General features: G+C 49.2%; 1 protein-coding gene across 2 annotated transcripts in view; it reads right to left on the reverse strand.

Moving 5' to 3' along the window:
* Positions 1 to 20,372, reverse strand: part of SLC6A20 (solute carrier family 6 member 20) — a 49,337-nt gene extending 28,965 nt beyond the window's left edge. For both annotated transcript variants that reach the window (XM_051851701.2, XM_051851700.2), the window contains exons 1-6: positions 20,008 to 20,372; positions 18,118 to 18,258; positions 17,085 to 17,176; positions 11,933 to 12,160; positions 10,934 to 11,044; positions 9,947 to 10,188 (exon numbers count right to left, since the gene is read on the reverse strand). In XM_051851701.2, coding sequence (XP_051707661.2) covers positions 9,947 to 10,188; positions 10,934 to 11,044; positions 11,933 to 12,160; positions 17,085 to 17,176; positions 18,118 to 18,258; positions 20,008 to 20,281 — 1,088 coding nt within the window. In that variant the 5' untranslated portion in view covers positions 20,282 to 20,372. The remainder of the gene's footprint in view (positions 1 to 9,946; positions 10,189 to 10,933; positions 11,045 to 11,932; positions 12,161 to 17,084; positions 17,177 to 18,117; positions 18,259 to 20,007) is intronic.
* Positions 20,373 to 22,497: the final 2,125 nt, after the last annotated feature.

Raw genomic sequence — 22,497 nt, forward strand, 5'->3', positions numbered from 1 at the left:
CCATCGGATTAGTGCATTGCGCCGGCCGCAGCGCGCCAGGCGCGGCAGCCATTGGAGGGTGAACCAACGGCAAAGGAAGACCTTTCTCTCTGTCTCTCTCTCTCACTGTCCACTCTGCCTGTCAAAAAAAAAAAAAAAAAAAAAAAAAAAAAAAAAAAAAAGATGAAGGCAGAAAATCTCCCAGTAAAAATACAAAGGAAATCCAATGTAAACAATAGGAATATTTATGGAAAATGGCAGGGCAAAGTCGTTACTTATCAATAGTCACCCTGAAGGTAAATGGCCTCAACTCTCCCGTTAAAAAACACAGACCAGCTGAATGGATTAAAAAAACACATCTGGCCAGTGCCGCAGCTCACTAGGCTAATCTTCCGCCTTGCGGTGCCGGCACACCAGGTTCTAGTCCCAGTCAGGGCGCCGGATTCTGTCCCGGTTGCCCCTCTTCCAGGCCAGCTCTCTGCTGTGGCCCGGGAGTGCAGTGGAGGATGGCCCAAGTACTTGGGCCCTACACCCATGGGAGACCAGGATAAGCACCTGGCTCCTGCCATCGGATCAGCATGGTGCGCCGGCCGCAGCGCGCCAGTCGCGGCGGCCATTGGAGGGTGAACCAACGGCAAAAGGAAGACCTTTCTCTTTCTCTCTGTCTCTCTCTCTCACTGGCCACTCTGCCAGTCAAAAAAAAAAAAAAAAAAAAAACCACATCTATTTGCTGCCTACAAGAAACGCATCTTATCAGCAAAGATGCACACAGACTGAAAGTGAAAGGATGGAGAAAGATATTCCATGCCAACAGAAACCAAAAAAGAGCTGGTGTAGCCATGTTAATATCAGACAAAATAGACTTTAACATAAAAACTATTAAAAGAGACAATGAAGGGCACTGTGCAATGATTAAGGGATCAATTCCACAGGAAGAAGTGACTATTATAAATGTATATGCACCTAATTACAGGGCACCTGGCTATTTAAAAGAAATGTTAATGGATCTAAAGGGAGACATAGACTCCAGCACAATAGTAATGGGGGACTTCAATACTCCACTTTCAGCAATGGACAGATCAACCAGACAGAGAATCATCAAGGAAACAACAGAGTTAATGGGCACTATGCACCAAATGGACCTAACAGATATCTACAGAACTTTCTATCTAATAGCCACAGAATACACATTCTTCTCACCAGTCCATGGAACTTTCTCTAGGATTGACCACATACTAGGCTATAAAGCAAGTTTCAGCAAATTCATAAAAATTGAAATCATACTATACATCTTCTCTTAAGCTGCAAAACAACAACTCAGGAATCTCTAGAACATATGCAAAAACATGGAGGTTGAACAACATGCTTCTAAATGAACAGTGGGTCATTAAAAAAAATCAAAGAATTTCTGGAAACAAATGAAGATGACAATGTAACAAATCAAAACTTACGGTATACATCAAAAGCAGTGTTAAGAAGAAAGTTTATAGCAATCGTTGCCTACATCAAGAATTTGGAAAGGCACCAAAGAAATGAGCTATTGACGCATCTCAAGGACCTAGAAAAACAATAGCAAGCCAAACCCAAAGCTAGTAGGAGCAAAGGAATAATTAGAGAAGAAATAAAACAAAAAATGCAAAATATCAGGAAATGAAGAGCTGGTTCTTTGAAAAAATAAAAAAAATTGACATCTCACTGGCCCAGCTGCAGGGCAAGAATCCCATATGGGTGTTGGCTCAAGTCCCAGTTACTCCACTTGTGATCCAGCTCTCTGCTATGGCCTGGGAAAGCAGTAGAAGATGGGGCAAGTCTTTGGGCCCCTGCACCCATGTGGGAGGCCTGGAACAAGTTCATGGCTCCTGGCTTTGCATCAGCACAGTTCTGGCCATTGCAGCCATCTGAGGAGTGAACCAACAAATGGAAGACCGACCTCTCTATCTCTCTATGCCTCTGCCTCTCTGTAACTCTGCCTTTCAAATCAATAAATAAATCTTACAAACAACAAAAATAAGAAATGAAAAAGGAAATGTAACCAACACCACAGAAATAAGAATCATCATCAGAAATTAAGACAGAGAGCTGTATGCCAACAAACTGGAAAACCTAGAAGTAACGGATAGATTCCTAGACACATAATGTACCTAAACTGAGACATGAAGACACAGAAAACCTAAACAGACCCATAATCAAGACAGAAATTAAATCAGTAATAAAGACCCAACAACAGCAACAAAAAAGCCAAGGACCAGATGGCTTCACCGAATTCCTCCAGAAATTTAAGAACTAACTCTAACTCTTCTCAAGCTATTCAAAACAACTGAAAGGGAAGGAATCCTCCCAAATTCTTTCTATGAAGCCAGCATCACCTTAATTTCAAAACTGAGAAGGATACAATAGAGAAAGTTAACTACAGACCAATTTCCCTGATGAACATAGATGCAAAAATCCTCAACAAAATTCTAGCCAATTGAATCCAACAACACATTAGAAAGATCATTCACCTGGACCAAGTGGGATTTATCCCTGGTATGCAGGGATGGTTCAACATTCACAAAACAACCAGCATGATACATCACATTAACAAATTGAAGAACAAAAACCATGTGATTTTGTCAAGAGATGCAGAGAAAGCACTTGATAAAAGACAACACCCTTTCCTGATGAAAATTCTAAGCAAACTGAGTAGAGAAGGAACATTCCTCAACAGAATCAAATCAATTTATGACAAACCCACAACCAGTGTTCAATTGAATGGGGCAAAGTTAGGAGCATTCCCACTGAGATTCGGTATCAGATACGGATGGCTGCTCTCACCACTGCTATTCAGTATAGTCCTGGATGTTTTAGCCAGAGACATTAGGCAAGAAAAGAAATCAAAGACATACAAACTGGGAAGGAGGAAGTCAAACTATCCCTATTTGCAGATGACATCATTCTATACATAGGGGATCCAAAATACTCCACCAAGAAACTATTGGAACTCATAGAAGAATTTGGAAAAAGGGCAGGATATAAAATCAACACATAAAAATCAACAGCCTTTGTATACGCAGACAATTCCACAGCTGAGAAAGAATTCCCAAGATCAACCCCACTCACAATTGCTACCAAAAAAATCAAATACCTTGGAATAAAGTTAACTAACCAAGGATGTCAAAGATCTCTACATTGAGAATTACAAGCCATTAAAGAAAGAAATAGAAAATACAAAAAAAGGAAAAATCTTTGATGTTCACAAATTGCAAGAATCAGTATCATCAAAATGTCTTCCAAAGGCAATTTACAGATTCAACGCATTATCAATAAAATACCAAAGACATTCTTCTCAGATATAGAAAAAATAATGCTAAAATTCATATGCAAACACAGGAGACCTCAAATAGCTAAAGCAACATTTTACAACAAAAACGATGCCAGCATCATCACAATACTAGATTTCAAGACAGACTACAGGACAGTCACAATTAAAACAGCCTGGTACTGGTACAAAAGCAGATGGATAAATCAATGGAACATAATACAAACACCAGAAATCAATCCAAGCATCTACAACCAACTTATCTTTGACAATGGAGCTGGGACCAATCCCTGGAGCAAGGACAGTGTCTCCAACAAATGGTGCTGGGAAAACTGAATCTCCACATGCAGAAGTATGAAGCAAGACCCCTACCTTACACCTTACACAAAAAATGCACTCAAAATGGATTAAAGACAGAAATATATGACCCAATACCATCAAATTATTAGAGAACATTGAGGGAAACTCTGCAAGACATTGGCACAGACAGAGTTCTTGGAACAGACCCCAGAGGCACAGGCAATCAAAGCCAAAACTGAAAAATGGGATTATATCAAATTGAAAAGCTTCTATACTGCCAAAGAAACACTTAGCAAAGTAGGGAGACAACCAACAGAATGGGAGAAATTATTTGCAAACTATGCAACTGATCAAAGATTAATAACCAGGGGATGACACTGTGGCGCAGTGGGTTAAAGCCCCAACATGCAGCGCCGGCATTCCATATGGGTGCCGGTTTGAGTCCCAGCTGCTCCTCTTCCAATCCAGCTCTCTGCTATTTCCTGGGAATGCAGGAGAGCCTCTGCACCCACATGGGAGACCTGGAAAAAGCTCCTGGTTCCTGGCTTTGGATTGGCTCAGCTCTGGCCATTGCGGTCATCTGGGGGGTGAACCAGTGGGTGAAAGACCTCTCTCTCTCTCTCTCTGGCTCTACCTCTCTCTGTAACTCTTTTGAATAAATAAAAAATTTTTAAAAAAGATAATAACCAGAATATATAGAGATCAAGAAACTCAACAGCAAAACAAACTACCCAGTTGTTAAATGGGCAAAGGACTTAAACAGGCATTTTTCCAAAGAAGAAATGGGTAACAGACACATGAAAAAAATGCTCAGGCTCACTAGCCATGAGAGAAATGCAAACCACAACCACAATGAGGTTTCACCTCACTCCCATTAGAATGGCTTTCATACAGAAATCAACAAACAACAGATGCTGGCGAAGATGTGGGGAAAAAGGTGTTCTAATCCCCAGTTGGTGGGAATGTAAACTGGTACAGCCACTGTGGAAGACAGTATGGAGATACCTCAGGTACCTGAATATAGACCTGCCACATGACAGCCATCCCACCCCTGCGAATTTATCCAAATGAAATGAAATCAGCATATGAAAGAATTATCTGTACCCCTATTTTAAAAAATATTTATTTATTTGAGAAACAGAGTTACAGACAGAGGAGAGACAGAGAGAGAAGTCTTCCTTCCATTGGTTCACTCCCCAAATGGCCGCAACAGCTGGAGCTGCACCAATCCGAAGCCAGGAACCAGGTGCTTCTTCCCAGTCTCCCACGTGGGTGCAGGAGCACAAGGAGTTGGACCATTTTCTACTGCTTTCCCAGGCCACAGCTGAGAGCTGGATTGGAAGAGGAGCAGCCTGGTCTCAAACTGGTGCCCATATGGGATGCCTGCGCCACAGGTGGAGGATTAACCTACTGTGCACCAGCCCCATGTACCCCTGTTTATTGCATCTCAATTCACAATAGCTAAGACATGGAATCAACTCAAATGTTTGTCAATTGAAACTGGATAAAGAAATTATGGGATATGTACACCAGGGAATATTACACAGTGTTAAAAAATGCCATCTGGAAATTCACAATAAAATGGATGAAACAGGAAAACACCATACTTAATGAAAGCAGCCGGTCCCAAAGGGACAAATACCATATGTTCTCCTTGACTTGTGATAACTAATAGAGCACCTAAAAGCCAATCTGTAGAAGTGAAATTGACACTTTTAGAAGCAGTGACTTTGAACAGCCCTTTTCTTGACTGTTGAGAAAAAGTTTTTTTTTTTTCATACTATCTGTTGAACTATTTACTCAACATGGAGATAATAATATGTGGATAAAGTTAATTGAAATAGATCTTAGTTAAAAATAAGAGTGGGAATAATGGAGGAGGATAGGGGGATAGAAGGGTGGGCACAGTGAGAAGAGTCACCATGTTCCTTAAGCAGTAGTAGTAAAATGTATTAAGTTGTAACTACAAAACTGCACAGTTCTGCATCCATTCCTACAGGCTTACTTCTCAGAGTACAGTTTAAAAACTTGTCATGGGATCCCAAATCCCCTTAAGCTGGGTGTTTAAAAATAGCATTTTAAGGATTAAAGTGAGCATACTGATATAATTGTTAGGCTGATCATATAAAAAGGATTAAGTGTTCGGTAATAATAATAAAAAGACTTAAAAGGAGGGGCTGGCGATTCGGGTTAAAGCTCCAGCATCCCATGTGGGCGCAGGTTTGAGTCCCAGTTGCTCCATTTCTGATCCAGCTCCCTAGTAATGTACCTGGGAAAGCAGTGGAGGATGGCCCAAGTCCTTGGGCCCCTACACCCACGTGAGACCCCAGGAAGTAGCTCCTAGTTCCTGGCTTCAGATTGGCCCAGCTCCAGCTGTTTTGGCCACCTGGGGAGTGAACTACTGGATGGACGACCTCTCTGTGTCTACTCCCATGTGAGAGACCTGGATGACGCTCCAGGCTCCTGGCTTTGACTTGGCACAGCCCAGCCATTGAGATCATTTGGGGAGTGAACCTGTGGTTGGCAGATTGATTGATGTGTGCATGTGCATGTACATACATGTCTCCCTGCTTCCTGGAACTCTGTCTTTTGAATAAATGATTTAAAAAAGAAGATCAGTGAAATGAAGAGGTAGTTTTTTGAAAAACTTAACAAGAAAAAAATGTAGAAGACTCAAAAATCAGAGATGAAAAAGGCATATTACAACTGATAACACAGAAATACTAAGAATCAGGAGGAACTATTGTGAGTAACTACAGGCCAACAAACTGGAACATCTGGGAGCAATGGAAAGATTTCTGGACACATATAATTTACCAAACTGAGGCAGGCAGACACAGGAAACCAGATCGATCAGGCCAGTAATAGTCTCTCAACAAAGAAAAGCCCAGAAGAGATTGCTTCCCTGCTGAATTTTACCAAACTTTTAAGGAAGACTTAGTCCCAATTCTTCTCAAACTATTCAAGAAAAAGGAAAATTCATTCTATGAGGCCAGCATTACTTTCATTCTAAAAGATAGAAAAAAAAACTCTATAGACCAATATCCTGGATGAACACAGATGCAAAAATCATCAATAAAATCTAGCAAACTGAAACCAACATTACATCAAAAATATTATCCACCCTGGGCAAACGGGATTTATCTCGGAGATGCAGGGATATTTCAACAAACACAAATTGATCAACGTGATACATCACATCAAAGAAAAAAAGGATAAAAACCATATGATGATTTCAATAGATGAAGAGAAAGCATTTGATAAAATACAAAATCCTTTCATTATTTTATTTTATTTTTAGACAGGCAGAGTTAGACAGAGAGACAGAGAGAAAGGTCTTCCTTACGTTGGTTCACCCCACAAATGGCTGCTATGGCCGGTGCGCAGCGCTGATCTGAGGCCAGGAGCCAGGTGCTTCCTTCTGGTCTCCCTCCCATATGGGTGCAGGGCCCAAGCACTTGGGCCATCCTCCACTGTCTTTCTGGGCCACAGCAGAGAGCTGGCCTGGAAGAGGAGCAACCGGGACAGAATCTGGCACCCCGACTGGGACTAGAACCCAGGGTGCCAGTGCCACAGGCGGAGGATTAGCCTATTGAGCCACAGCACTTGCCAAAATATCCTTTCATTAGAAAAAAATTTTTGATTGGATATAGGAGACTATTTCAACACATCATATTGGATGGGAAAAAACTGGAAGCATTTCCACGAAGATCCAGAACCAGACAAGGATGTCCACTCTGACCACTATTTTTCAATATCATTCTGGAAATTTTAGCCAGAGCTATCAGGCCAGAACAAGAATCCAAACAGGATACAGATTGGAAATGCGGAAGTCCGATTCTCCCTGCTGGCAGATGATAGGGTTCTTTATAAAGGGGAACTGAAAGACTCCACTTAGAGACTCAGAACTCTTCAGAGAATTCATTCAAGTTGCAGGATCTGAAATCACCACACAGAAGTCCATCCCATTCCTACACACCCACAATGATGCGCCCGCGCAGGAACTTGCTGCATTCACAAAAGCCACAAAAACTTCACCTTGGGAAGAATGTAGCCAAGGCTGTGAAAGAACCTGACAACGAAGGTCACAGAACATTAATGAAATAAATGCAGTCACGAAGAAAGGAAAAATTTTTCATGTTCATGGGTTGGAAGAAAATTACCAAAATGTTCATGGTACCCAGAGCAATATACAGATTCAGATTCAATACAGTCCCATCAAAATTCCAAGGACATTCTTCACAGAACTAGAAAAAAATTCAAAAATTCTTATGGAAACACCAAGACTCCAAATAGTCAAAATATTCTTTTTTTTTTTTTTTTTAAGGATTTAGTTCTTTGAAAGCTAGAGTCACAAACACACACACACACACACACACAATTTCCAACCACTGGGTCACTCACCAAATGGCTGTGATAGGGCTGGGCAAGGCCAAAGCAGGAGCCTGGAACTCAATCCAGGACTTCTGCATGGGTGGCAGGGGCCCAAGCACATTAGCACAGAGCTAGATCAGAAGTGAAGCAGGTGAGACTTGAACCAATGCCCACATGGAATGACAATGTTGCAGGCCGTGGCTTAACCTGCTGTGCTACAATGCTGGCCCCAGAAATCTTAATAAAAACAAAGCAAGAGGTATCATGATACCAGATTTCAAGACATAATGCAGGGGGCTGGTGCTGCGGCGCAGCAGGTTAAAGCCCCGGCCTGCAGCACCAGCATCCCATATTTGTGGCGGTTCGAATCCTGACTGCTCCCTTTCCGATGCAGCTCTCTGCTATGGCCTGGGAAAGCAGCAGAAGATGTCTCAAGTCCTTGGGCCTTTGCACCCACGTGGGAGACTGGGAAGAAGCTCCTGGCTCCTGGCTTCAGATTGGCGCAGCTCTGGCTGTGGCAGTCATTTGGGAAGTAAACCAGCAGATGGAAGACCTCTCTCGCGCTCTGGTTCTGCCTCTCTCTGTAACTCTGCCTTTCAAATAAATGAAATAAATCTTTAAAAAAAAAAGACATAATGCAGGGCTATTATAATCAAAACAGCATGGTACCATATAAAAATAGATTGTCCAATGGAACAAAATGGAAACAAAACGGAAATCCCAAAAAACAATCCATGCACCTACAACCAACCAATCTTTGATGAATGAGCTAGAATTCTGGAGAAAAGACAGTCCCTTCAACATATGTTGGGAAAACTGGATTTCTAAATGCAGAAGTTTGAAAATTGACCCATACGATGCACCGTATCCAAAAACCAACTCCAAGAATCAAAGCTTGAGACCTAAGTTATCAAACTACTAGAGGAAAACACAGGGGAAATGCTGCAAGACATTGGCCTAGGCAGACTTTCTGGGTAAGACCCCAGAACTACTTGTAGTAAAAGCAAAAGTTGACAAAATGAGATTACATCAAGCTAAGAATCTTCTGCATAGCAAAGGAAGAATTAGCAAAGTGAAGAGACAACCAAAAGAATAGGAGACAATTTTTCCAAAATGCATTTGATAAAGGATTAACATGCAGAATATATAGGGACCTCAAGAAATTCAACAAGACAATTCAGTTAAGAAATGGGCAAACAAAAGGGACATTTTGAAAGGAGGACATTGAAATGCCAATAGACACATGAAAACATGCTCAAGTTTATCAGCCACAGGGAAACGCAAATGAAAACCACAATGAACTATCACCTCACTCCAGCTAGGATGACTGTAACCTTAAAATAAAAAAATAGCATACTTGCAAGCTTGTAGAGAAAGGGGTATGTTAACACACTGTTGGTAGGAATGCAAATTGTTATAACCATTATGGAAGACAGTATGGAGACTCCTCAGAAAACTACAATGCATCTACCATATAACCCAGCTATCCCACTCCTGGGACTATACCCAAACGAAATCAGCTAATTAAAGAGACACCGACACTCCCACATTTATGGCAGCCCAATTCACAAGAGCAAAGATGTGGAATTAACCTAGATGTCCATCAACTAATGACTGTATCAACAAAATGTGGAGTATATACATGATGGAATAGTACTCAGCCATAAAAAAGAATCAAATCTGGACCTTTGCAACAAAATGGATGGAATTGGAAACCACTATGCTAAGTGAAATAAGCCAGACTCTGAAAGACAAACATCACATTTACTCTTATTTGTGGACTATACATAGCACACGTACACACACGCCCCTGCACTCAGCCCTGTGAGGCACACACTGACTTGCCGGAGCTCCTAGCTCCTAGCAGTGGCGCGAGCTTGGATCAAGGACTCTGGAACAGGTCTATTTCCCCTCCCATTAACTCTGGAGACCCGCCTCCTTCCTCCCCCCTTCCCCCCCGCAAGGCCCAGGCCTCCTGGGAAGGGCTGGGCTTACTTCTGCAAGCAGCTCTCATAGTTGAAGGTGGCCTTGAAGCCGTAAATGGAGAAGGTGACAATGCTGGCAAATATGGAGGTGGAGCTGTTGACGAGGCAGACGATGATGGCGTGTTTCTGGCAGTTGTTGGAGGGCTCATTGTAGCTGGCAAAGGCGATCAGGCCACCGAACCCCAGCCCCAGGGAGAAGAAGATCTGTGTGGCTGCGTTGATCCAGGTCCTGGGGTTGGCCAGCTGCTCGATCTGCAAAGCCAGCAGGGACAGGGCTGACAGGCCTCACGTGGGAATCCAGACTCTGAGATCCCAGGGGAAGGAGGTCCAACAGAGGGAGGGACCAGCACCCCACAGCCAGCTGGCAATCCCCAGCACAGAACCACATAGCTCCCCCACTTCGGATCAGCTATGGTGGCCTAAAAGCAGGATGGTCATGTGGCTGCTGGTACAGACCAGGTCTGGGTCAACCCCATACTGACACTGGTGTAGGGGGTGGATGAGCGGACACCTTGCAGAATGCTATTGTCATTTTGTTTCCAAATGAAGACTGTCTCTCTCCGCTAGTGCAACAGCGCCCCCTACTGATGACAGCACCGAGGGTGTTTCTGGCCAATGAGGGGTTGGGAAGGGATCCCAGCAAACACAGGAGGCAAAGGCGTGCACAGGCTCCAGTGGGCCATGGTGCCCAGCCCAGCTGACAGCACGGGAAGGACTTGGGGTGAGCTTTGGGCAGATGCCAGAAGGGAGGGGTCACAGTCAGGGGTCAGGGACGGGGAGCTGAAACACTGAAGACCCCCAGAACAGGGCTGGGGACCACCTGGCTGAGACGGGGACCCAGGCCCCTGGGGGACCCCAGCCTTTGCCGCAGCCTAGGGACTCACAGCACTACCCCTGGGTACAGCCTCCAGCTACCCTGCCCCTGCCCCTCTTCCCAGGCACCCCAGGAGGCAGCTGGATGCACCAAGCACACCGCCAAGCCCGCCCCCAGCCGCACCTTGGGAGTGAACATGTACTTCAGGCCGTTGGTGGCTCCGTGGAGCGTGAGGCCCCTGACCAGGTAGATGATGAGCACACAGTAGGGCAGCGACGCAGTAAAGTACACCACCTGCGGGAGTGAGGCGCACAGTCAGCCCCCTGTGGAGGTGGGGACCAGGGCGGGCCCCCGGGCATCACCTCCAGTTCTGGCTTCTCGGGCTGCGCCCCAGCTGCCCACAGCCGGACTCGGTGCTAGCGTTCTTGGTTGCACACAGGGTCGGATGTGGGGCTGGAGGGACGCGGCTGTCACACCTGTGAGCACCACAAGGAGAGCTCTCGTCCAGCAGAGGAGGCAAACAGGTACTGAGGCCTCCGTCCTTCCACCTCCCTTCAACTTGACCTGACTCTAGAAAGGACTGGAGACAGGACTGGAGATACCACTCACATCAACATTTTCAACGTGCTAAGAAATCACTATGCCAAGAAAACACAGTCTAAGTTGTGAGCCCAGTGTCTGTGCTAAGGCAGAGCTCTGAGCTCCAGTACTTGGGTCACTGCTACCCATGTGGGAGATCTAATCCGACATCCTGGCTTCAGCCTAGCCCAGTTCTGGTCACTCAAGGCATCTGCAGAATCCAGTAGTAGTTCGAAGACTTCTCTCTCCCTCTCTTCTTCTCAAGAAAATACTAAGTGATTTTTCAAAAAGGATAGACATATCATGTCCTGACATGTCCTCGCGGAACACATCTGTGAATGAACTGGGAAAGCGACGGTCTCATTAAATATGCAAGTTGACAAAGACACAGCAACAACCTTGTACAGCTAAGTTCTCACGAGCACCACAGGTACCCTCCACCCCAGCAAGCTCCCGCTCCTGGAAGCCAACCCCTCGGGGCTGCCTGCAGCCAGGGGCACAGGCGCCTGCTTCCGGGCCCGCCCCCGCCGGGAGCGCCCCGCCCCCGCCCCGCCCCCACTGGGAGCGCCCCACCCTGCCCCGCCCCCAAAGCGCCCCGCCCACCTTGCCCGTGGACTCGGTGCCCCGCAGGATACATAGGTACACCAGCAGCCAGGCCAGGAGCAGGCAGAGCGCCGGCTCCCACTGCACGCCGCCGCTCTCCTGGATGGACGGCGAGATGTTGAGGGTCTTGCGGTACCAGAAGTACTGCGTGGACGACGCCTTCTCGCACTCCTCGTCGTAGCCCGTGCGGTTTGCGTTCAGGGGGCACACGGACCACGGCAGGGGGTCCTGGGGGGCCAAAACAAGCGTGTTAGGGGGAGGCGGGGCTGAGGCCTGGGTCACCGGTCACCGTGGCAGTGTGTGGGTGGTGTGTGCGTGGTGTGTGCGTGGTGTGGGCCCCGCAGGGCAGGTGCGGGTCCCCGAAAGGCAGGACGACCGCGGATGGGAGCTTGCTCTCTCTGGCAGAAATATTTAATTTGTTTTCCTTTAATTAAAAGAAAAAAAAAACGATAAAAGCAGCTTTTTTTTATTTTTTTTAAAACAAACCAAGCTGCTGGGGAAACTACTTGCCCCGTGTGTTCGCTGGCGCTCCTCAGACTGCTTGTAGGGGAAGCGACAGCCCCGAGGTGCAGCTCTGTGAGTGGGAGACCCAGGGGTCCCCCTCTCATCCTTGGAATCCCACCCTCCCTTTAGGACCTGGTGTCTGTGCCCGCTCCTTCCCGGGCTCACGTTCGGAAACATGAGCTGTAAGAGCTCCGTGTGTAGCAGCCATGTGCTCGTCCCTGGCGTCCACGTGGTGACAATCGCAAGGAACTGTACTACAATTGCTTACAGACAAGTAAACGCTCACCTAAATGAGGAAGTGCTAATAAACCGCTAATAGAGGAGTCCGTCTGCCAAGCCAGAGAGGAGCTAGTATGGGGGTAGGGGAGGGAACAAAGAAGTTGTAAAAACAAAACCAAATTTGCAGTGAGTAGAGCTAGAAACGCTTTATGGGGGGGGGGGGGGTGGGTAAGAGTTTTGTGTGGCCGATGATGATTTTTATCTTAGCGTACAGCGACTGGATTGTTCCAGCCTGGAAGACAGAGACGGCACAGCGGTAGCAAGCAGGCTTAGCGAGAGCAGGTGGTTTGAAAGGACAAAGCTTGCAGAGAGAATTGCTGGGTTCAAGTTGGTTTGAATCAGGATGATAAGATCGAGTTTATAAAAACTGAACAAGAACACACTGATACAAACCCAGGGTCATTCTCGGTGTTTATACTAATAGGGTTTTCTTAAAATAGTGATGTGCCTGGAGCCAGGAAACAAAGGATGTAGGAAAATTAAGCGTCTTAACGTTCTTCTAAACCTCAGTTTACTCTCAGAGTCATCGAGGTGATCACTTGCTGTCTCTGGTTAATTCATTCTAGATGAGTGAATGTTATTTTTCAATGATGTGTGATCTTATTTGGGACAAGTGTTTTCAATTTTTGGACATCCTGGCTCCCTTGGTACCAAAGTTCCAAGTTCAGACTTTTGACTGGGAGATTTTCCAGGGCCACTGGAGATCCTCAAAGGATGGATCTCTCATCTTGTAGAGATGCAAACTAGTTAGTTTCTCGGGCTTCTTGGACCCAGTGGGAAGCATTGCCAAATAATACAGTGATGTAAAGTTTATTTCTGGGGCCGGCGCTGTGGTGCAGCGGGTTAATGCCCTGGCCTGGGGCACCAGCATTCCATATGGGCACCAGTTCAAGACACAGCTGCTCCACTTCTGATCCAGCTCTCAGATATGGCCTGGGAAGGAAATGGAGTATGTCCCAAGTCCTTGGGCCCCTGTACTCGTGTGGGAGACCCGGAAGAAGCTCTTGGCTCTTGGCTTCGGATCGGTGCAGATCGGTGCAGCTCTGGCTGTTGTGGCCAATTGGGGAGTGAACCATTGGGTGAAGGACCTCTCCCTCCTTCCCTGCTTCCCTCCCTCCCTCCCTCTCTGCCTCTCCTCTGTGTAACTCTTTCAAGTAAATAAATAAATCTTAAAAAAAAAAAAAACCCTCACGTGCATTCCTTTGGGAAAAAATGTTATTTCTGTGACATAAATGTTCCAGAGATTGCCTAAAACTAATGAACACCTGATGGTTCTGGTGTGACACTGTAAGTTATCCTAAAAGTCGACATAGAAAAATAAATGTCCTTATCACCTGTACAACTCCCATCAACACTGTGACCATGACTATTTTAAGTCTTTTGTCACCCACAGTTTTCATCCCTAACATATTTGCTATCAGATTCATAAAAATGACTCCAACAGGTACTGTTAAACACAGTTTTTGGTAATTTGAAGATTCAGGGATGACATAACAATTTCTAGAACTATAATAAAGAAATGCACCAAGATAAAACAGAATGAGAATTAGTGACTTGACAATAAGCCAATTAAATGCATGGGGTTTTAGTTTTTTCTTTAATAAGTCTTTACTTAAATCTTTTTTCTGATTTTTACAAAACTCCTTAAAGTATCTCTGGTTTTCAGCATTGCTAAGGTATCCTTCTGCAAACCAAGGAGAAACATTTACTTTCTTTCCCCTACGATTCCCTTCAAATTCAAAAAACTAGTTCTGTGGGGCCAGCACTGTGACATACTAGGTTAATCCTCTGCCTGTGGCACCAGCATCCCATTTGGGCACCAGTTCAAGTCCCGGCTGCTCTACTTCCAATCCAGCTCTCTGCTATGGCCTGGGAAAGCAGTGGAGGATGGCCCAAGTCCTTGGGCCCTGGCACCCACATGGGAGACTTGGAAGAAGCTCCTGGCTCCTGGCTTCAGATTGGCGCAGCTCTGGCCCTTGTGGCCATATGGAGAATGAACCAGTAGATGGGAGACCTTGCTCTCTGTCTCTCCCTCTCTCTGTCTGTAACTCTACCTCTCAAATAAATAAAGCCTTAAAAAAAAACTCTCAGTATTTTTAGGGCCATGTGATCATTTCCACAAGTTCACTAAGAATATGCTCTTTAAGACCCAGCTGAAAACCCCACTGAGAACAGTACACAGCGTGTGCTGCTCCGATATTCCAAGCCTTGTGCTGACTAAACAAAATCATCAGACCCTCGGAGGTCCGGGAACCTCACTATATCCAGTGCCACTGGGAAAACACACCTACAGATTGCCTTGGTCTGGTTTCTCAAGCAGGTTAATACACAGTAAACCCCTTTTCTTCTTGCATTTATGCAAATAATGAAGCTGAGTCTAAATTTTACAAGTTTCTTTTTTTGATAGAAATTTCTATCATTTTTCCATGACTGTTGATGTACAATTTAATACTTTATCCCTTTTAGTACTTTCTGTTCTACTTAATACTATTGGTTGAACTCTGTAATTAACACACAATTATTCTTAGGTATTTAAATTTAACTGTGTGGGGAGCAACTCGGACTAGACTAAGTTACTGGAATTAAGACTTATTCTATGCATCTGCTCTCCCACAATATGGCGCTGGGAGAGGAGTAAACAGCTTCTACACAGCTGCCTCTCACCAACTTGACAAGCTGCAGGAGCTGCTCCTGATTGGAGGAGAGCAGTGTGCTCGGTGTGTGGGTAGCAGAGTTGGGATTGGTGGAAGAGGACTATAAAGGAGGAGAGAGACAACATGCACCAGGAACATCTAAGGGGAACATCCAAATAACATCTGAGCAGCCCCCGAGAGAGCTGGCTGGCGGTGTGCCGCTCCCCCGCGGAAGCGGGGAAAGTGGCAGGGGGAGCCGCCCCTCCACGGAGGTGGAGGGATCAGCAGCCAACCCGGGAAGGGCCGAGCAGACGAAAGAACAGCGCAGGGTCTAGTGTCATTCCTCTGCGAATGGGGTAGCGACAAACTGAAAAGTGGTCCCTGTTAAATATAAGAGTGGGAATAAGAGAGGAAGAGATGTACAACTTGGGACATGCTCAAGCTGACTTGCCCCAAATGGTGGAGTTAGAAATGTGCCAGGGGATTCCAATTCAATCCCATCAAGGTGGCATGTACCAATGCCATCTCACTAGTCCAAGTGATCAATTTCAGTTCACAATTGATCACACTGATAGGTCTAAGAGTCAAAGGGATCACATAAACAAGACTAGTGTCTGTTAATACTAACTAATAGAATTAAAAAGGGAGAGAACGATCCAACATGGGAAGTGGGATGGATACACAGAAGACTCATAAGTTGGCAGATGTCCTAAACAGCACTCTGGCCTCAGAATAAGCCCTTCAGGCATTCGGATCTGGCTCAAGAGCCCATGAGAGTATTTTAGGCATGGAAAGCCAAGACACTCTGGGAAAAAAAAAAAAAAAAAAACTAAATGAAAGATTTCTGTGAGTGAGATGGACATTTATTCCAACCCACATCGCACACTAAAGGTAGTCAAAGTTCGGCCCCTCCTCCCCACCTCAATCCATCTTTCCACCTGACCAAAGACAGTCTGGTGCTGGTGACCGCCCTTGAACTTGACCTGAGCGGTTAGACTGCTGGACTTTGTAGGGTGCAGCCAGTAGAACCCTCTTTTGCTTAAGCTGCTGCTTTGATCTGGCTTCTCTTATGACTGCAGGAGCACAAATGATGTGTGCCCAACAATCAGGACCCAAGGCCAGGTGCAAAGAGAGGCTCTGAGCTGCAGGGAAGGATGAAAAATCAATTCTTGGCAGAGTTGGAGGCTTGGGGGGACGGCACCAACCCTGCTCCGCCGAGACCAGCCCGACGTGGATGGGTCTCGCCAGTATCTGGGTTCTATGGGCTCAGATTCAGAGCACTCGATGCACAGCCATCTCAGGTCCCGCTGCATTGAGTCCTGCATTTCACAGGCACAGAGTCAAGGTCCCGTTCCATCACCTGATGGGCCACAGCCGCTTTAACAGTGAGCAGCTGGAGCTCGGGCCTGGACATCTGGGCAGTGCATGGGACCAGTGCTAGGGCAACCTCTGTCTCCCTGGTCAGGCTCACTCCTCGGAATCTGAGAGTGGCTTCTAGCTCAGAGCCCGGCTGTTTGCACCTGACCGCCAACAGGTGCTCCCTGCCCATGAGTAGGAACAGACTGCACTGTCCAAGGGGTAGGGGGTCCGCAGGGTACAGGTTCGGAAGTGCTCTGGGGGAGTGGTGAGGGGGTTCTGGGTCCCCTCCATCCTCCCACCCCCCACTGGCTCCCATGGATGCTATGGCCCTCGTCTTCCTCCCCTTCCTCTCTCCTGGCATGCAGGCTCTGGCTCACCTGGAAGGAGTGGAAGAGGTACCAGAAGGCCCAGGTGTTGATGACGTTGTAGTACATGGAGAGCAAGAAGGAGACCACCACGCTGGCGACGCCTGCAAGGAGGCACAGGGTGGCGCTTAGGACGACGACGCCCTCCCCACTCTGAGGCAGCGGTGGGGGCAGCCTGGGCAGGAGTGCCCAGGACATGCCTGCAGGGACCACAGAACCCCCTCCCCCCCAGGTGTGTGTAGTGGGCGTTCCCATGCGCTGTAAGCACTTAGTCAAGCTTCTGCCTTGACCACCAACCTTGCCCTTGCTTTGAGGCTTGAGGCTGATGATTTTCAATGTCAATGCCAGGTAGGGTGCTAAGAATGTCGTGAGTCTTTGTTGCTCACAATAAAATTATCCCCATGGGACAGCAAAGCCTGAGGCACAGTTTACCCAGGCCCACCAGCTAATTATGGCAGTGCTAGGACTCCAACCTCACAGGAGAAGCCCCTGGTCACTGCCACATACCACGCTGCACTCCACGTGGGAGGTGCTCCCTCCTTGGGTCACCTGAGGTTGAGTCACTGGACCCAAACCTGCCCTGTGGCGGCAGAGAGCAGGGGCATGGGAGGGGACAGGCGTGGAGGGGATGGCGGCTGTCCTGCCCTAGCCTGCAAGGACCCAAGGGTGGAGCTGGGAGCACCGGCAGCAGGGCCCCCGGGGCTACTCTGAGCTGGTCCTCCACAGCCCTTAGGGTCTATGGTCCTCACTCCTCCCCCTCCCCCCTCCTCCCTCAAAGCAGCTTCCCCCCACCCCCACCACCACCGACCGCTCGTTGTTAAACAACACGAGTGTGCACACACCTGCTGCCTATCTTGTCCTGTAGCAGGTGCAGCCTGAGAAGCCGTGTGCCACGGTTTCAAGTTCAACAGTCTCCAGAACCCAGGTGTGAAAGGCTGCAAACACGCCCCCTGCCCCCGTCCACACTGCCTGGCACCCTCCTGGGCTCTCTCGGGGTGGGGGTGGGGTCCCAGGGTGGGAGGGGGCTGGAGAGGGCCCCACGTACCGACGCCGCTGAGGTAGGGGCTGATGGTCCTCCAGGCGCCGATGCTGCCCTGTCGCATGCGCTGCCCCACGGCCAGTTCCAGGTACAGGAGCGGCATCCCCTCCACCAGGAGCATGATGACGTAGGGGACCAGGAAGCTACCTGTGGGCGCCCAGAGCTGAGAGCCAGGCCATCGCCCACGCTGGCCTCCGTGCTGTCCTGTCCCAGCCCCCGTGCCACGCCCTCCGTCATCCAAGTTGCCTCGCCGCTGCTCCTGTCCCCCATCCTTTGACCTCTGCTCACCCATTTGCCTGCTGGTCCAGGGATAAGAGGCAGCCAGGTGAAAATCTTTACCCTCACCTCAGCTGCTCGAGTGCTCCAAAGCCCCTGCCGCCCAGCCCCACCGGCAGAACCCAGGCTGCTGAGAATCACAGACCTTTCAAACCCACTGCTCCCAAGGAGCCATCTACAGACAGCTGCCCTGGGTAGGGAGGAGCCGCGGAGTGGCAGTGGAGCTGCGACAACGTCCCGCAGGTTGGGAGACACGGGGTCTGTCGGCTGCTCCTCCTGGTGGGCTCCCCCCAGCAGCTGGCTCACTAGCAGTGGCCATGACACAGGCTAGTGGGATAAGGGGCAGGGCTTCTGATTCTAATGAAACCAGGTCCGCCCAGCTGCAGAGTTCAGAGCAGGCTGCAGAGGGCGCTGTTCCACAGGTGTGAAGGTTCACGAGGAGTGCGCTCAGGTGGGTGGGTGCCCAGTGTTGCCTGAAATGCCCTCACGGTCCATGCCCGCATGCCACCGCCCACTTTTCCCTCAAGCTCCTACCACCACACAGGGACCCTGGCGTCCCCCTTAGACACCGCAGAGCCATGTACTCGGGCAGGGAACCCTGAATGCACTAACTCAGGCGCTGTCCAGAGTTCTGCCGTCCCAGGCAAAGCCGTGAGACCCAGCCCACTTCTCCCTGCCCCTGCCGGTTATGTCGAGGGTTGTGGCTGGACTGGGACCTAGCAGAGCCCTGAGGCCACACCTCAGAGGAAAAGTCACTGTCACTCAGGGGGGCTGAGAGGTAGGTCCCACCCCCACTCCTAGGCTCCGCCTTCCAGCTGCTCCTCCTCCTGCCCACGTGGTGCCCAGGACACTCATCTTGGATGCTACTGTGGGGACCCCACTAGCTCTATTCCTTCTTGGCCAACAGAGGGTGTTCCTGCCCTTTACCAGGTTTCTGTCCCTGGACAAGGACACTGAGGCCATCAGGGGCTCCCACCTGTGACACAGCTGACAGCACAGGCTGTGTGCACAGAGCCTGCTCGGAGCTGCACTGTAACGCTCCGTGGTTACATGATAACTTCTATCATCAAGGTGTCAAACAGTAACCACGCCGGCCTGTGGAGGTGGCTGTGTCCCTGACAGGTCTGGCCAGCCTTCCCTCTGCCTGTGGGTCAGGTGCAGCTGCACAGCCTGGTGCCAAGGTGGGCGCTGGGGGGGGGGGGGGCTCCCACCCATCGATCATGAGTGATTGCTATCACCCTTGCCAACCGTTCATGTAGACAGGGGCATTTGCCTGCAATCATTTTTCAACATATGACACCAGAACAACTGAGCCGCAGCCCATTTTTCGCATTTCATATGAAAACATCCCAACAGGGATCATAGACCAAATGCACAAGCCAAAGGTGCAAAACTTAGAAGCAGGGGACAAAGTGTTTCTGGTGTGGGTTCCGGCGATGCTTTCTCTGCTACAACACCCATTAGCTGGGGACAAGAAGGTCCCACCTTGCCCTCCCACAGAGTCCGAGGGAGGGGCCCAGCGGTCTGACCTTGGGCACACGTGGGACGGTGGTGCCTGGTGCTCCAGGCTGGGTGGAACCAGGCAGGTCCTGGCACAGGGCCCCCCAGGTGCGCACTCACCTCCGCCGTACATCTGACACAAGTAGGGGAAGCGCCACATGTTGCCCAGGCCCACGGCGTAGGAGATGCAGGTGAATAGGAACTGCAGCGGGTTGGACCACAGCGGCCGCGCCTTCTCCATGGCCCCGGCCTCCACGCCGGGGGTTCCCACCTGGATGCTGCTCTCTCCGCCCCCCCACGCCCCAGGACACTGACTTGGGCATTCCGGGCTTCCCCAGGACTTAGACTCCCCAGCCTCTGGCAGGGAGGCCAGATGGGACCTAGGGGGCTCCATCCCCGGAAGCCGCCACCTGCGAGGTGGGAAACGCCAGCTCTCTCTTCTGGAACCCAGGCCCCTCCCTCTCCTGCTGCCGCTCTGGTCTCCTGGGCCCTGGAATCTGCTCTCTGCCCCACCGGGGCCCTGGCTCCAGCTCTATCCATTTTCTTGGCGCCTCCCTCTCTGGCCTGGACCTACGGTTGGACACTTGCATGCATCTCCCTCCCACCCACCTTTGACCCCTGTTCCTTTCACTGCTTCTCAGCCCTGAGACACCCAAACACCAGGGTTTCTGGGCTCCCCAGGTTGCTGGTAGGGGCTTCTAGAAAAATCTGGTAGAGCTGCGTACTATTATATCTGGTGGAGATTAGTGAGGGGCCACTGCTCACTCCCCCTCCCTCCGCTCTCTGCAGAGCCCGCTGTGATGTGTGCTGTTGGCCGATTTCTCTGGTGTCAATTCTCCCTCTGTGGCCAGTGCCAAGCCACCCGTGGTGGCACCACAGGTGGCACTGGGGGAGAAACGCAGCGCACCCGATATCGCATTTCCACCTCCCAGCTTCAGGAGCTAGGGGATCCTCCAGAGCCAGTTAAGGTCAAGTGGAGCCAATAATTAGGAAGGGGTGAGGAGCGAGGAGTTAGCTGCTCATTCTTAATGCGGGCTGCATGTAACAAGCAGCTCAGACAATTCCTGAAACGCCACCTGTGGGCTCTAGGAGGCGCCACTGCACCAGGCAGTCTCCTTCGCTTTTGGTTCCACTTGCACGGAAAGCTACTGAATAAGGACGGGTTTGCTTGCACCCACTGAGGCTCAACTTTTGATGGGAACCCAGCAACCACAACCTCCTAAGACACAGCTGTTCGTTAATGCACCGGAACCCAGCAACGGGTGCTCCTTTTAATGAGATCTTTGCCACTGAGCTGCTAACCTCATTGTCCTCTCCGAAGCCACCAGTTCACCTTGAGGATATCAAACTTCTGGGCACGTTTCAGATGGGACAAACAGTGTCGGCACCGCCAAGTCCTGCACCTCTCTGCCTGCCCAGCAGGATGTGCGCCAGGAGAACGGGAGGTCTCAGGAGCTGCCTTGTCACCAGTGTCCCCGAGGCCTTCCCCTGTCTGATCCAAATAGGGTCACATCGGGGCTGGCGTGGCGGTGCAGCAGTTCAGGCCACTTCCCGCGACCCTGGCATCCCATGTGAGTTCTGGTTTGGGTCCGGCTGCTCCACTGCTGATCTGGAAAAGCAGCAGAGTAGCCCAAGTGGTGGGGTCCCTGCTGCTCATGTGGGAGGCCTGGCCAGGTGCTGGCTGTTGGGGCCATCTGGGAGGGAACCAGAGGGTGGAAGATCTCTCTGTAGCTCTAACTCTCTCCTGATCCCTCTCTTGCTTACTCTCTCGCCCTCTCTCCCCCTGGCCTGTTAACTCCAGTGTTCAGTGTGTTTTGTGGTGGCCTTACACTGGTGCCGTGACTCGGATCCTGGCTCTCCCATGAACTTGGCGTCTGAGCTGCCTTGGGGTCCTGGATTTCTGCCAGTCAGAAAACACACCCCCGGGACTCCTTCCAGGTCACTGAATGTTCTCCATCCACATGTCAGCCTTTCAAATCCTCAGGTGAGACACAGATCAGGGAATTCTCTTACAGTGAACTTAACCACAGGACGTGGTTCACTCTGCTTCATCTCCCAGTCCTGGTACCAGGCACCACAACCTCCCACGGGCTACAGGCTATGGGCCTTTTGTCTTCACACGGGCTCTAGACCTCGGGCTCCAGTGGGTGCGTGGTTGAGGACTCCCACTCTCTATATCTATACCCTCCCTGTCAGACGGCTGTGATGTTGGGGAGCCCGATAGCCACCAGTCCAACTGCATGGGTTGCCATGGAAACTTTTCTGTCCAACCCTCCTCTCAGTTGTCTCCTACCTGGACAGCCAGTCCACATTTGACCCTGACACCATTCAAGATCTTTATCACGTCTGTGAGCCTTCAGGAAAGTGGGAAAAAAATCTCCTATGTCTAAGCTTTCTCCTATCTCAGCTCTAAACTTTCTCCAGCTCAAGTTCTCTTAACTTCCAAAGCTCTCACTCTCTTGGTTCCCGTCCCACCCAGGAATTCCAACCTTATCTCAGAACCACCCCGGCCTCGGCCTCGTCTTCTCCAACCCGTCTTCGCCCCTCCTCCTCCTGTTCTAACTTTGCCATAATAGCTCCCTAAGGAGGTTCACACCTCCCTTAGGATGT

This window comes from Oryctolagus cuniculus, chromosome 10, assembly GCF_964237555.1.
Source record: "Oryctolagus cuniculus chromosome 10, mOryCun1.1, whole genome shotgun sequence".
NCBI classification, from domain to species: Eukaryota; Metazoa; Chordata; class Mammalia; order Lagomorpha; family Leporidae; genus Oryctolagus; species Oryctolagus cuniculus.